We start from the raw sequence: 12,109 nt of genomic DNA on the forward strand, positions 1-12,109 counted from the left end.
TCAGGATGATTTGGTGAGACTCCAGTATATGATGTAGGGAGTACCCCAGCGCTGCGCACGAGGTTGAGGCATTCACCCTCTGCAGCACTTTACACCACAGTCCCTCCTCCAGTGCCATCCCCAATTCCCTCTCCCATGTAGCCTTAACTCCCTCCATAGACATCTTACCCTCTTCCAAAATCCTCCCATAAATCGCCGAGATGATCCCATCGTCCAACCCCATTACCGTCAGCACCTCCTCCGAGGTGACGAGGCAGGCAACGTCTAACTTATTGATGCGGTTGTATTTATTAAATTGTTCATATTGTGAATTTTGATTGTTAACATGATACCATGGTTAATTCCAGGAAGCTCTGATATAGAGGGGAAGGTAAGTGTTGTGTCTTCATGTTTGTTCCTAGTTGCAACAGGGTCACATGGCGTATTGATGACGTGATCAGCAGTTTGAGCAGGTTAACAGCCAGTCTAGTTTAGCAGCCTGTAGAGAAGACATCTGCCAATAAAGCTCTTGTTTGTACCTTATGGTCTGCGAGCCTATCCTTTAAAAAAAACACCAGAAGCTCCTATAGTGGCTTTGAGAAACCTGCAATTCCTGAAATAAAACTTAACCCATATCCGACCAGACCCAATAATGAACTGACGCCTTGGGCGTCGGAAAGGTAATCTCTGGGTGACCTCGACTAAGTACTAGATAACTCTGTAACATCCAGGGTTTCTTCCTTAATGGGTTTATCTGAAAGCAGTTATTGGTCAATCGTGATGGTTGAGAAATAAAATGGAATGGAGAATCTAATGCTTGAAGAATGGTTAAATGTTTTAAGCACTTTTCACTAACCTGCACATGTAGTCATAACCAGTTATTATACTGCCCCCTTCTTCCTCCATGTAGCATCATTGGTTACTAATTCTGGGGCAAAGCATGGAGGCTCCATGAATTCCCTCGGCTCGGAGTGGGATTGAACCTTCACTGATGGTGTTATTCTTCACCATACTTTAGCCAACTGAGCTAACCAACCCCTCCATTATTACAACCAGTTGGGTTCATGTTGATCTGAGCCAATATTTTCGTTCTTTTTTAAATTTAGAGTACCCAAATCTTTTCTTTCCAATTAAGGGGCAATTTGGCATGGCTAATTCACCTGCCCTGCACATCTTTGGGTTGTGGGGGGTGAGACCCAAGCAGACACGGGGAGAATGTGCAAACTCCACATTCAGTGACCCGGGGCCGGGATCGAACCCAGGTCCTCAGCGCCATGAGGCAACAGTGACGCCCAATATTTCCGTTCTTTAACTGTAGAAATAGCTGTAGCTATGAGGTCTATCAATGACTCTGACTGTTAACAGATGTAAAGTCGTCATCGTTGAGGGGGCGAGCTGGCTGGTGGTGATTTAAACTGACCTCACGCGAGGGGCAAGGTTGAGAAGGCAGGGGCCTCCATGAATGGCCTCGCTCTGCATCACGAACTAGCTGTTCTAGCCCACTGAGCTAAACCTGCCCCCAGGTTTGGCCTTTGAACTTGATGGAGTTTTTCAAGTGAAGATACTGAATATGTGTTCGGGGTGAAGTCATTGAGCCACCAACACACCGTGACACTGGTCGGTACAACCTGCAGTCCTCGGGCAGCAGTCACCAGTGCTGAAATAAACTGGCTGCTCTTCTCTTTCGTTTATTTCTCCTGAAGGTGGCGGAGACCAGTCGAGTCAGATTCCTGAATGGTGGCCGACTGCTGCGAGTTCCGAAAGCTCGCAAAGGAGACTCGGGAGTCTATTCTTGCAATGCTGTTAATGAGGCTGGCTGGGCCAGTAAGCAGTTCAATCTACTGGTGCAGGGTAAGAATCAAGAGGAATGCAACAATCTGAGCTCTCCTCCCAAGCTCCACTTCTTGCACCCTTCATTGTCATCGAGTTGAAATAAAGATTTATCACAACTGTCCCTCTGACTCATCCTTTCCTGGCTCTTAAAGTTGTGGAGCTCGTTACTTTCCTCAGTCATTTTTCCTTCCTCCAGTGTTCTGTCAGCTTTTAAAAATTCACAGTTGGCATCCTCTAACTAACATCTCCGCTTCAGCCTTGGCTGCACCCTCAGCCGTGGCCCTCCACTGACTAATTTAAAAGGATAATTTTAACAATATTTTGGTGACTGATAACTTTTGGACCTTGATCTGCATTTAGTACCCCCTGTGATCTTTGGATCTGAACTCACCCAGGAAGTGACCGTTTTGGAGAATTCTCAGCTGGAGCTCAGGTGTGGAGCCAGTGGAGTCCCCTTTCCGCACATTGCTTGGAGTAAGGATGGAGAGTGAGTATAATAAGATTAGTCCTGGGGCCGGATTCTCCGTTGACCGATACCAATATCGTAATCGGCGAGCAGGCAGAGAATCCATTCGAGGCCCAAATCAGGGCCGGAGCCAGTTTGACCCCGGTCTGCCATGCTCCGCCCCCACGGAAGTGGCGTAATTGCATTGGGCGCTGCACTGCGTTGCGACGGCATTGGCGCGTCATCAGAAGGCCCTCCTACGCTGCTCCGCCCCCGGCGGGCCGAGTTCGTGTGGTTGACGTGTGGTCTGAACGGTTGGGAAGCCGGTGCGGCGGCTGCAAACTGTCCAGCGCCGCCACACTCAGCCGAGATCCGTGCGCTGGCTGGGGGGCTAGCGTGACGGCTGGGGGGACTGGTGGGGGGTTGGCCAGGGGGTGGCCTGTAGGGTCGCGGATGGCGGGTCGGGTACGACCAGTGCCATGATGTACGGCGCGAGTGCTGCAGTTCGTCGCCGTACGCATGCGCAGCCTCAGACCCGGCCATTCTCCGGCCGTTTTCGGCACGGGAGCCAGGAGTTTCGCCCGGCGCCCCTGCTAGCCCCTCACTGGTCCCGGAATCGGTGAGGATTCGGTGCCAATTTTGGCGTCGTAAAATGCTCGTGAATTCTCCGTTTCAGCCGGCACTTAGCCGCTGAAACAGAGAATCCATCCCCTGATCTTTCTCATTCCTCTCTCAACACGCAGGTCCCATTCATTCTACAACGCGCAGGTCCCATTCATTGTACAACACGCAGGTCCCATTCATTCTACAACGCGCAGGTCCCATTCATTGTACAACACGCAGGTCCCATTCATTCTACAACACGCAGGTCCCATTCATTCTACAACGCGCAGGTCCCATTCATTGTACAACACGCAGGTCCCATTCATTCTACAACGCGCAGGTCCCATTCATTGTACAACACGCAGGTCCCATTCATTCTACAACACGCAGGTCCCATTCATTCTACAACGCGCAGGTCCCATTCATTCTACAACACGCAGGTCCCATTCATTGTACAACACGCAGGTCCCATTCATTCTACAACACGCAGGTCCCATTCATTCTACAACACGCAGGTCCCATTCATTCTACAACGCGCAGGTCCCATTCATTGTACAACACGCAGGTCCCATTCATTCTACAACACGCAGGTCCCATTCATTCTACAACACGCAGGTCCCATTCATTCTACAACACGCAGGTCCCATTCGTTCTACAACACGCAGGTCCCATTCATTCTACAACACGCAGGTCCCATTCATTCTACGGTGTATTGATCCACGGATTCCAGTCACCCTCTGAAAGAAAAAACAATATTTTGTGCGTGTGAGTCTCACAAAGTGGTTCTCCAATGCTTTACCGCATGAACCACTTAGGTGGGGCAAGTGACCCTGCCCATTAGACCTGCCCCAGCCACTGTCACTGGCCACAGCAAGAAAAATCAAGAGAAGTTTAATGGGAATTTATGAAAAGTCCAAGTATTTTGCTGTGTTTATGCTACTAAGTGTAACAAATTTATGTGCATTGATTTAGTTAAATATCACAAGTAAATTATTAATTTGCGCCAGAAAGAAAAGTATGGACATTTTCATATTATTAATACGACATGAGACATGTTTATTTGAAACATTCTAATATGTTATAAAACTCTTACAATAATCTGACAGTAAGAAATTAATAAATATTTGACATCTATGTTAATCAAATATCATCAACAGTAACGTTAATCTTGCTTATTGTTATTACTTTTGCTCATGGTGACTCGTGCTGTGTAGGCGGGAGTCAGTCTGGTTGTGTTACTCCATGTGAGTGGTAAGGAGGAGGGTTCTGGTCTGTTGTCTTGCATGGTCTCGGCTGCACGGACCATACTTTGAAAACCACTGGCCTGATAGAGAAAGCACACCTTCATACACCCAGTAAGAAGTCTTATAACACCAGGTTAAAGTCCAACAGGTTTCTTTGGAATCATTAGCTTTCGGAGCGTCGCTCCTTCATCAGGTGAGTTATCTGGTGTTGTAGGACTTCTTACTGTGCCCACCCCAGTCCAACGCCGGCATCTCCACATCATTCATACACACACACTGCAGAGAACAGTGGACCCTGTGTACATGGTAGAAAATATTGTCTTGTGCATGTGTTAAAGAAACCCTGTACATAATATGCACCTTGAGTATAGTGTGCTCCATATTGGGGGTTGGGGGTTTAGTGGTGATGTCAATGGATGAGCAATCCTAACTCTCAAATGCCCTCCGAAATTGCCCAACAAGCCACCCAGTTCAAGGGCAGTTGCAGATGGGCAACAAATGCTGGCCTTGGCAGCGATGCCCACGCCCCATGAAAGGATAAAGAAACAAAACCTTAATATGTAGTCCATCTTGTATTATCTGGAGGAACATGCATGGATGTTCGAGAATAGCACACTCTAAATAGATGGTAAAGAGCTGGGCAATCTGTTTCTGTACGTGTGTTAGTTTTAAAATTAGTACATGTGATTATAAAGTCACGTGTAAGGATGGATGATATGCTGCAAAGGTTATTCGGACTGTGATATACTAGAAGCTTGAACTGTGGCGAGAGACTGTGTATCCTGCCTCTAGTTATCTGATTAACTGTTCAATTGTGTTTTATTTTTGGTTGCTAGACCCCTGTCTCTGGGTATCCAAGGGGTGGAGTTGACAGAAGAGGGACAGACATTACGGATTCAGACAGCTCGCTTCATCGATCAGGGTCTCTATCAGTGTGTGGCCCTCAATTCAGCCGGGCAGCGGAGCAAGCACTTCAAAGTTCATGTTTATGGTATGGGATGAAGTAACACCTTTATGTGCTGATTGATTCCATGTTTACAGGTCATTTACTTTCCCTGGAGCTATTTATCTTTCCAAGTTCCTGTTGGACAAGAATGTGACCGTGTTAAAGTTGGCAATGAATGATTTTATTAACAACAGACTTGGAGCACCTTCCTGCGTTAAGGAACAGCAGGCCAAACTCTGAGTATTTCACAGTGGTTCATAAACCACAAAGACTTCATCCTCCAACTTTGTGCAGGTCTGAAGCTTTAGCTCGGAGCCTGAACTGATTCCTTTTGGCTGTGTTTGCCATTTTCGATGACATGGAAGGACTGAGCTCAATTGCGAGTGCCCTCTTGAAAATGAATGAGAGAGGAAGTGAGACTGTGAAGAGAGGGAGTGTGGGATAGAAAGAGTGGAAGGGACGAAGAGTGATGGAGAGGGATTGGACAATGAAGGGAGAAGACTAAGGGTGGATGGAGCGTGTGACACAATGAGGAGGGAGGAAGGAGAGACAACGGATAAAAGAGAGTTTTAAAAATTCTTTCCCGGGATGCGGGCGTTGCTGGCTGGGCCAGCGTTTATTGCCCATCTCTAATTACCCTTGAACTGAATGGCTTGCTGGGCTATTTCAGAGGCCAATTTTTTTTTTTTTTAATATATTTTGAAATTTTTTTCCCTGAGCAACATTTTTCCCGCTTACAAAACAAGCGAAACGATAACAGTAACAAAACAGAAATTTTTAAACTTTTTAACAATAATAATAATAGTAGTAATAATGTACAAGTAACAAAACCTCGTACTCTACTGACCTATACTCAACTGCCTCCCCCCCCCCCCCCTGGGTTGCTGCTGCTGGTCATCCGTCTTCCCTCTAACGTTCGCCTCGGTAGTCGAGAAATGGCTGCCACCGCCTGGTGAACCCTTGAGCCGATCATCTCAGGGCAAACTTTATCTGCTCCAGTTTAATAAACCCCGCCATATCGTTTACCCAGGCCTCCAGTCCGGGGGGTTTCGCCTCCTTCCACATGAGTAGGATCCTGCGCCGGGCTACGAGGGACACAAAGGCCACGACATCGGCCTCTTTCGCCTCCTGCACTCCCGGCTCTTCCGCAACTCCAAATAGAGCTAACCCCCAGCCTGGTTTGACCCGGGCCTTCACCACCTGCGAAATCACTCCCGTCACTCCCTTCCAATACCCTTCCAGTGCCGGGCACGCCCAAAACATATGTGCATGGTTTGCCGGGCTCCCGCCACACCTCCCACATTTGTCCTCCACTCCAAAGAACCTGCTCAATCTTGCCCCCGTTATGTGTGCTCTATGTAGCATCTTAAATTGAATCAGGCTAAGCCTGGCGCATGAGGAAGAGGAATTTACCCTGCTTAGGGCATCAGCCCACATACCCTCCTCTATCTCCTCCCCTAATTCTTCTTCCCACTTTCTTTTTAGTTCGCCCACCGACTCCTCCCCCTCTTCCCTCATCTCTCTATAAATCTCTGACACCTTGCCCTCTCCGACCCACACCCCTGAAAGCACCCTGTCCTGTATCCCCTGTGTCGGGAGCCGCGGAAATTCCCTCACCTGTTGTCTAGTAAACGCCCTCACCTGCATATATCTCAAGAAATTCCCCCGGGGTAACTTATACTTTTCCTCCAGTGCTCCCAAGCTCGCAAAAGTCCCATCTATGAATAAATCTCCCACCTTCCTAATTCCCAACTGGTACCAGCTTTGAAATCCTCCATCCATTCTTCCTGGGGCGAACCTATGGTTGTTCCTGATAGGGGACCCCACCAGGGCTTCCCGCACCCCTCTCTGTCGCCTCCACTGTCCCCATATGTTCAGTGTTGCCGCCACCACCGGGTTCATGGTGTACTTTTTCGGTGAGAACGGTAGCGGCGCCGTCACCAGCGCCTCTAGACTCGTCCCTTTACAGGACCTTCTCTCCAGCCTTTTCCACGCCGCTCCCTCACCCTCCATCATCCATCTACGTATCATTGCCACATTGGCGGCCCAATAATAATCTCCCAAGTTCGGTAGTGCCAGTCCTCCTCTGTCCCTACTGCGCTGAAGGAACCCCCTCCTTACTCTCGGAACTTTCCCTGCCCACACAAAGCTCGTAATGCTCCTATCTATTTTATTAAAAAAGGTCCTGGTGATTAAAATAGGGAGACATTGAAATACAAATAAGAACCTCGGGAGGACCATCATCTTAATTGCTTGCACCCTGCCCGCCAGCGATAAAGGCTGCATGTCCCACCTCTTAAAGTCCTCCTCCATTTGTTCTACCAGCCATGTCAGATTAAGTCTGTGCAAGGTTCCCCAGCTCCTAGCGATCTGAATCCCCAAGTATCGGAAGTTTCTTTCCACTTTCCTTAGCGGTAAGCCTTCTATCTCTCTACTCTGGTCCCCTGGATGTATCACATATAGTTCACTCTTCCCCATGTTTAACCTATACCCCGAAAATTCCCCGAACCTCCTCAAGATTCGCATAACCTCTATCATCCCCCCCCGCTGGGTCCGACACGTATAGCAATAGGTCATCCGTGTATAACTGTTATAACCTGCCTACTGACGATTGGCTGGGGACTAATGATTATCCCACAATCCTATGGGAGTATGAACTTCCCCAATGAGGGGGGCGGAGAAACTCCTACTATAAATAAGCTGGCCAGTCCAGGAACCAGGAGGAAGGAGAAGGTAGTGTGGTGTTGGGTGCTCTGGTGCACAGATGAGCCAACACAGTTGTATGTGGTACAACTCTATTTTATTTTAACTCTTATAATACAGTTCGTTCTGGATACTCTGCACGTGCTGTCTCCCTGAGTGTGTCGTGTAGTAGATCTGTCCTCCTCTGCAGCTAATACTGACCACCGGGGGTCGTGTCTGTGCTTTTATATCTTTCTGTCATTGGTTGTGGTGTTGTGTGTTCTGATTTGTCTGTTGGTGTGTCTATCATGATGTGTGTGTTTCAATATCATGACATCCCCCCTTTTTACAAAGATATGTGCCTACGTGGTTATAAATATAATTGTGTCGTGAGTGCATCTAAGAGTGTGTGTGTGTGTTGTGTACAGCGTGTGTATATGACGTAACTATTTACATGGGGCGATGTCGGGTGCGTCACACTAACAAGGTTGTACCATAACAAAACATGGATGCGAGAGAAAAAAAACTTGAACAGTGGTCCGGTCAGACGATATCTGGAACAATAAACAACAACAGGTTATAATACAGAAGTTGAACGTATGAACAGCGTTATAAGTCCAGTCTAATGGGTGACCGCCTCAAGAATGGGCTGGTCCTCAAGCCGGTTCAGCTGTGGAGATTTGTGGTCACACTGGTTCACCTTGGACTGTTGGAGGTGATGCTGTTGCCGAAGTCTCTACTTTACCATTTGTTGTACTTCGTGCAGTGCTTGGTTTTTCATTCGTGCAAATATAACATTCAACATCTTTGTTATTGTTGCCTTGGCTGTGGTTTGGTTCTGGTGGCGATGGAAGGGGCATGATCCGTGGCATCTCCACGAAGTCATCCTTGGCAACCAGTGGAGGATCCGGCGTGTGCGTACGGTTCAGTTGCGAGCGTGGAAGGCGGCGCAAAGCTCGCTGATTGCGCCTACGCACCAATCCATCCGCCCTGCATGCCAGGAACAAGGTGGAGTCTGTTTTCTTTTTATGTTTGTGGTGGACGGCATCTTGTAGCCGATGGGTCGTTGCCATCGAAGTAGCACCATCACTAATATCATGCAAGGCGATGACGGTGCCAGATGTGGAAGTTGGCCGAGACCGTGCACGCTGGTTCCGGCCACCTGCTGTGCCGGAAGGGCGACTCCGCAGAGAAACGTCGAAGCATGTCGCCTTGGAGAGAGAATTGTTGCTCGCATCAACGTCTGGCGATGGCGCGAATTGGTGTGTCCATCTTGGACCGCCGGTGCTGGTTGCCACTGCCGACCCAGTGGGACTGCCACGCGATCCATTCCCTGTCGCCGTGGCATCCGCCGTCACCCTGAGCGTGCCATCACCGAGGCCGCGACACCGCCCGTCCGGAGCAAGGTCTGGCGTGCGCGAATCAGAGTCGGCGCTTGGCTGCTCCCCATCTGGAGTCCGGTCTGCCTTCCGTCGATGCCCCCCGTCCGGAGTCCCAACAGGTTCACTGGAGGCAGCCGAGATTCCCTGAAGCTGCACTTCTGGAGTCGGAACATGCAGGAATGCACCAACCAGTGGAGAGGCTCGAGCCATCGAGGGTGGAAGCGGTGCGCCACCACCGCAGTCGTCAGTGGTCCCACCGTGATCGTCGAGTGCCTCGGTACGCACTAGGCGAGGTCTGTCACCTTGCACCTTTTGCATGGGAAGTGGGATGCTGTCGTCACTCTTCTCACATCCCGTGGATAGATCCTCATTAGCAGCTTGCTGTTCACTAGGGTTGGGTAAATTGTCAGAGTTTTCATCTGGTGGTGCACACCATGTCGGTGGACTGTCATTGTCTTGCCGTTGTCCTTCATTTGGGCTTTTCTTCTTTGGAATTTTAAATCTTCCCTCAGACATTGCAGAACCTTGTTTCTTACCCCCAAATTCTCCCATATGTATGGTCTCTAATATAGGATCCAATGTTTCTATCGACATTGTACTATTTTCCAAAGAACATTCCGTTTCACTTTTCTTCTCAGGTACCTCATATGTATATTTGTCTAATGTACATGCGTTCATGGTCTCTGGGTCTGATTTTGTTGGGACTGGCATGGTCACAGTCTCTCTTTTACTGTTCTCAATTGCCCACATTATACTCCCCATACATAACTGCTTAATCACTGGGGTTAGTGTGGTACAATGGATAATCGGGTCGACCTTATCTGCATCTTCACCATTAGTGGAAAGCACACTTGGTTCACGTGAAACTGCTGTGGGTTTTAAATTCGTTATCTGGCTACTCGATATCGGTGTCCTCAGGATTCTTGCTCCAATGTTCTGCTCATTTATCAGTGGAGTGTGTATAGGTTCAATGCAATTAATGTTCCCCTCAAGGTTTGAAGAGTCATTACTGACTAACTGCTGGTCTCCGAAGTTGGGAATATGCGGCGTTGTGTTGAAGGGAGACATTTGTCCCTGCTGTAGATATGATTCAGGTTGTGTTATTTCCATTACCTGAGGATCAATGTCTTGTCCATTTTCTCGATCCGTACTAAAACACTGGCAATTCTCAGTCTGCTCCTTGCAAGTTAAACATTCAATTAATTTCTTTAGCAAATCCTCAGCATCCTTCTGTGGCCGTGCAGCATTATTAATCTCTGTTCGGCTATAATGATCCTGAAGGTCAGCGCATAAACCTTTTTTCTTCGGGCTTGGACGAGGCGATTCCTTTGGCTTGTCTTCAGTTGGGCTTGAACAGTCTTCAGCGCTGTGCCCTTCATTATAGCATGAGAGACCGTCATGGTCATGCTGCTGTGTAGTGGAGCATGGTAGGCTGTTATAGCCTTCTTGCTGTTCACGTGAGCATGGCAGACTTGCATCATCTGCCGCTGGTTGGTCAGGAGAGGTTGCTAGACCCTCATGGTCTTGTTCCTGCAAGGACTGCACATTGGAGTCTTGCGTTGCTTCTATCGTGGAGGCTGTCCACGAGCTCTCTGTGGAGGCTTGTGACACTGGAGTCACTTCTTGTTCGTGCAAGGACTGCGCTCTGGAGTCTTGCGTTTCTGCAATTGTGGAGTCTGTCCACGAGCTTGCTGTGGAGGCTTGTGACACTGGAGTCACTTCTGGTTCATGCGAGGACTGCGCTCTGGAGTCTTGCATGTCTTCTTTCATAGAGTCGGGAACGTTGAGCGGGACGTGGACCACGCTCTGTGTGGCAGCAGGGCGCTCTCCGTGTGCTTGCAGCGCTCCCTGTCTGTTAATGTCAGGCTGCAGCATCATCCGGTACTGATAAGTTGGAACGTCATATCTGCTGGATTGAAGATCCTCAAATCCGAAAAATGAATCCGCATCTGCGTCGGATTCAATGTGGGGGCCGCCAATGTGCAACACAAAAGGTTCGTCCGAGTCATAGTCGTATAGGACCACGGAGCTATCATTGGGCTCGCGAGGTCCGGAAACACTGTAAAGATCATCATCGAAGTATTTGAGGTCGGAATCATCGGCTTGTGCGTAGGTAACTGCTTGTCGGAGGGTTCTTCGGAGGTCAAATTCATCTCCTGGGTCAATTTGCGGCAATGTGCTGTCATTCCAGGTGAGGGAAGGTTGTTTTACAGCTTTAACAGATTTTTGTTTTTTTGATTTGGGACGTTTCCCTTTTAAATTGGATTTGGGACGTTTCCCCTTTAAATTGGTGCAGTCTGGGGCCTCTGACATCCTGACGCTCGGTATGTAGCACGTAGGAAGCGACTGCGCATGCTCAGATCGCTGTTCCTTTACCGATGGCCGTTTTCTTGACTGCGCATGCGCAGCATCTCGCGCATGCGCAAACGAAACTTCCGGTTCTGCGCACTGCTCGCGCAACTGTGCTAGCGTGATACCTTTAGCAAGATGGCCGCCGACCTCGACCCAGCCCTCTCTCAGGCCCGGGATTTCGGCCTCTGGGAATTCGGGCTCCGGGATCCCAGCCACGAGGTGAGTACTGCAGCTTTTCTTACCTTTACTTGCCGATTGGATTGCGTTTTCTTCACAGTACTTGGAGAATTTGTCCAGGACTGCCTGGTAATCGTACCTTTGCTGCCTCCTGAAGAACCTGAACCTTGTGAATATTTCTCTTGCCCTTGCACCGGCGATGGTGAGGAGAAATTCAATTTTTTCGCTATCATCCAGGTCTTGGAGTTCAGCTGCCACCAGGAACAATTCGAACACTTGCCGGAATCGCCGCCAGTTTTCGCGGAGGTCGCCGTGGCACTGGAGCGGCTGCGGAACCGGGAGCTCTATCATTTTGCCTGGGCACTGCTGGTTGTCTGTGTACACTGAGGTATGCCGGCAGGTATCGATCCACTCCTGTACCATGTGGTGTTGGGTGCTCTGGTGCACAGATGAGCCAACACAGTTG

At 49.0% G+C, this 12,109-nt stretch overlaps 1 protein-coding gene across 1 annotated transcript in view; it reads left to right on the plus strand.

Moving 5' to 3' along the window:
* The window catches only part of LOC140399244 (hemicentin-1-like), a 492,970-nt gene that overhangs the window by 208,351 nt on the left and 272,510 nt on the right, over positions 1-12,109 (plus strand). The window contains 3 exon segments of the mRNA XM_072488667.1: positions 1,683-1,830; positions 2,173-2,299; positions 4,941-5,095. Of these exon segments, the coding sequence (XP_072344768.1) occupies positions 1,683-1,830; positions 2,173-2,299; positions 4,941-5,095 (430 nt within the window).

The sequence above is a fragment of the Scyliorhinus torazame genome, chromosome 22, assembly GCF_047496885.1.
Source record: "Scyliorhinus torazame isolate Kashiwa2021f chromosome 22, sScyTor2.1, whole genome shotgun sequence".
NCBI classification, from domain to species: domain Eukaryota; kingdom Metazoa; phylum Chordata; class Chondrichthyes; order Carcharhiniformes; family Scyliorhinidae; genus Scyliorhinus; species Scyliorhinus torazame.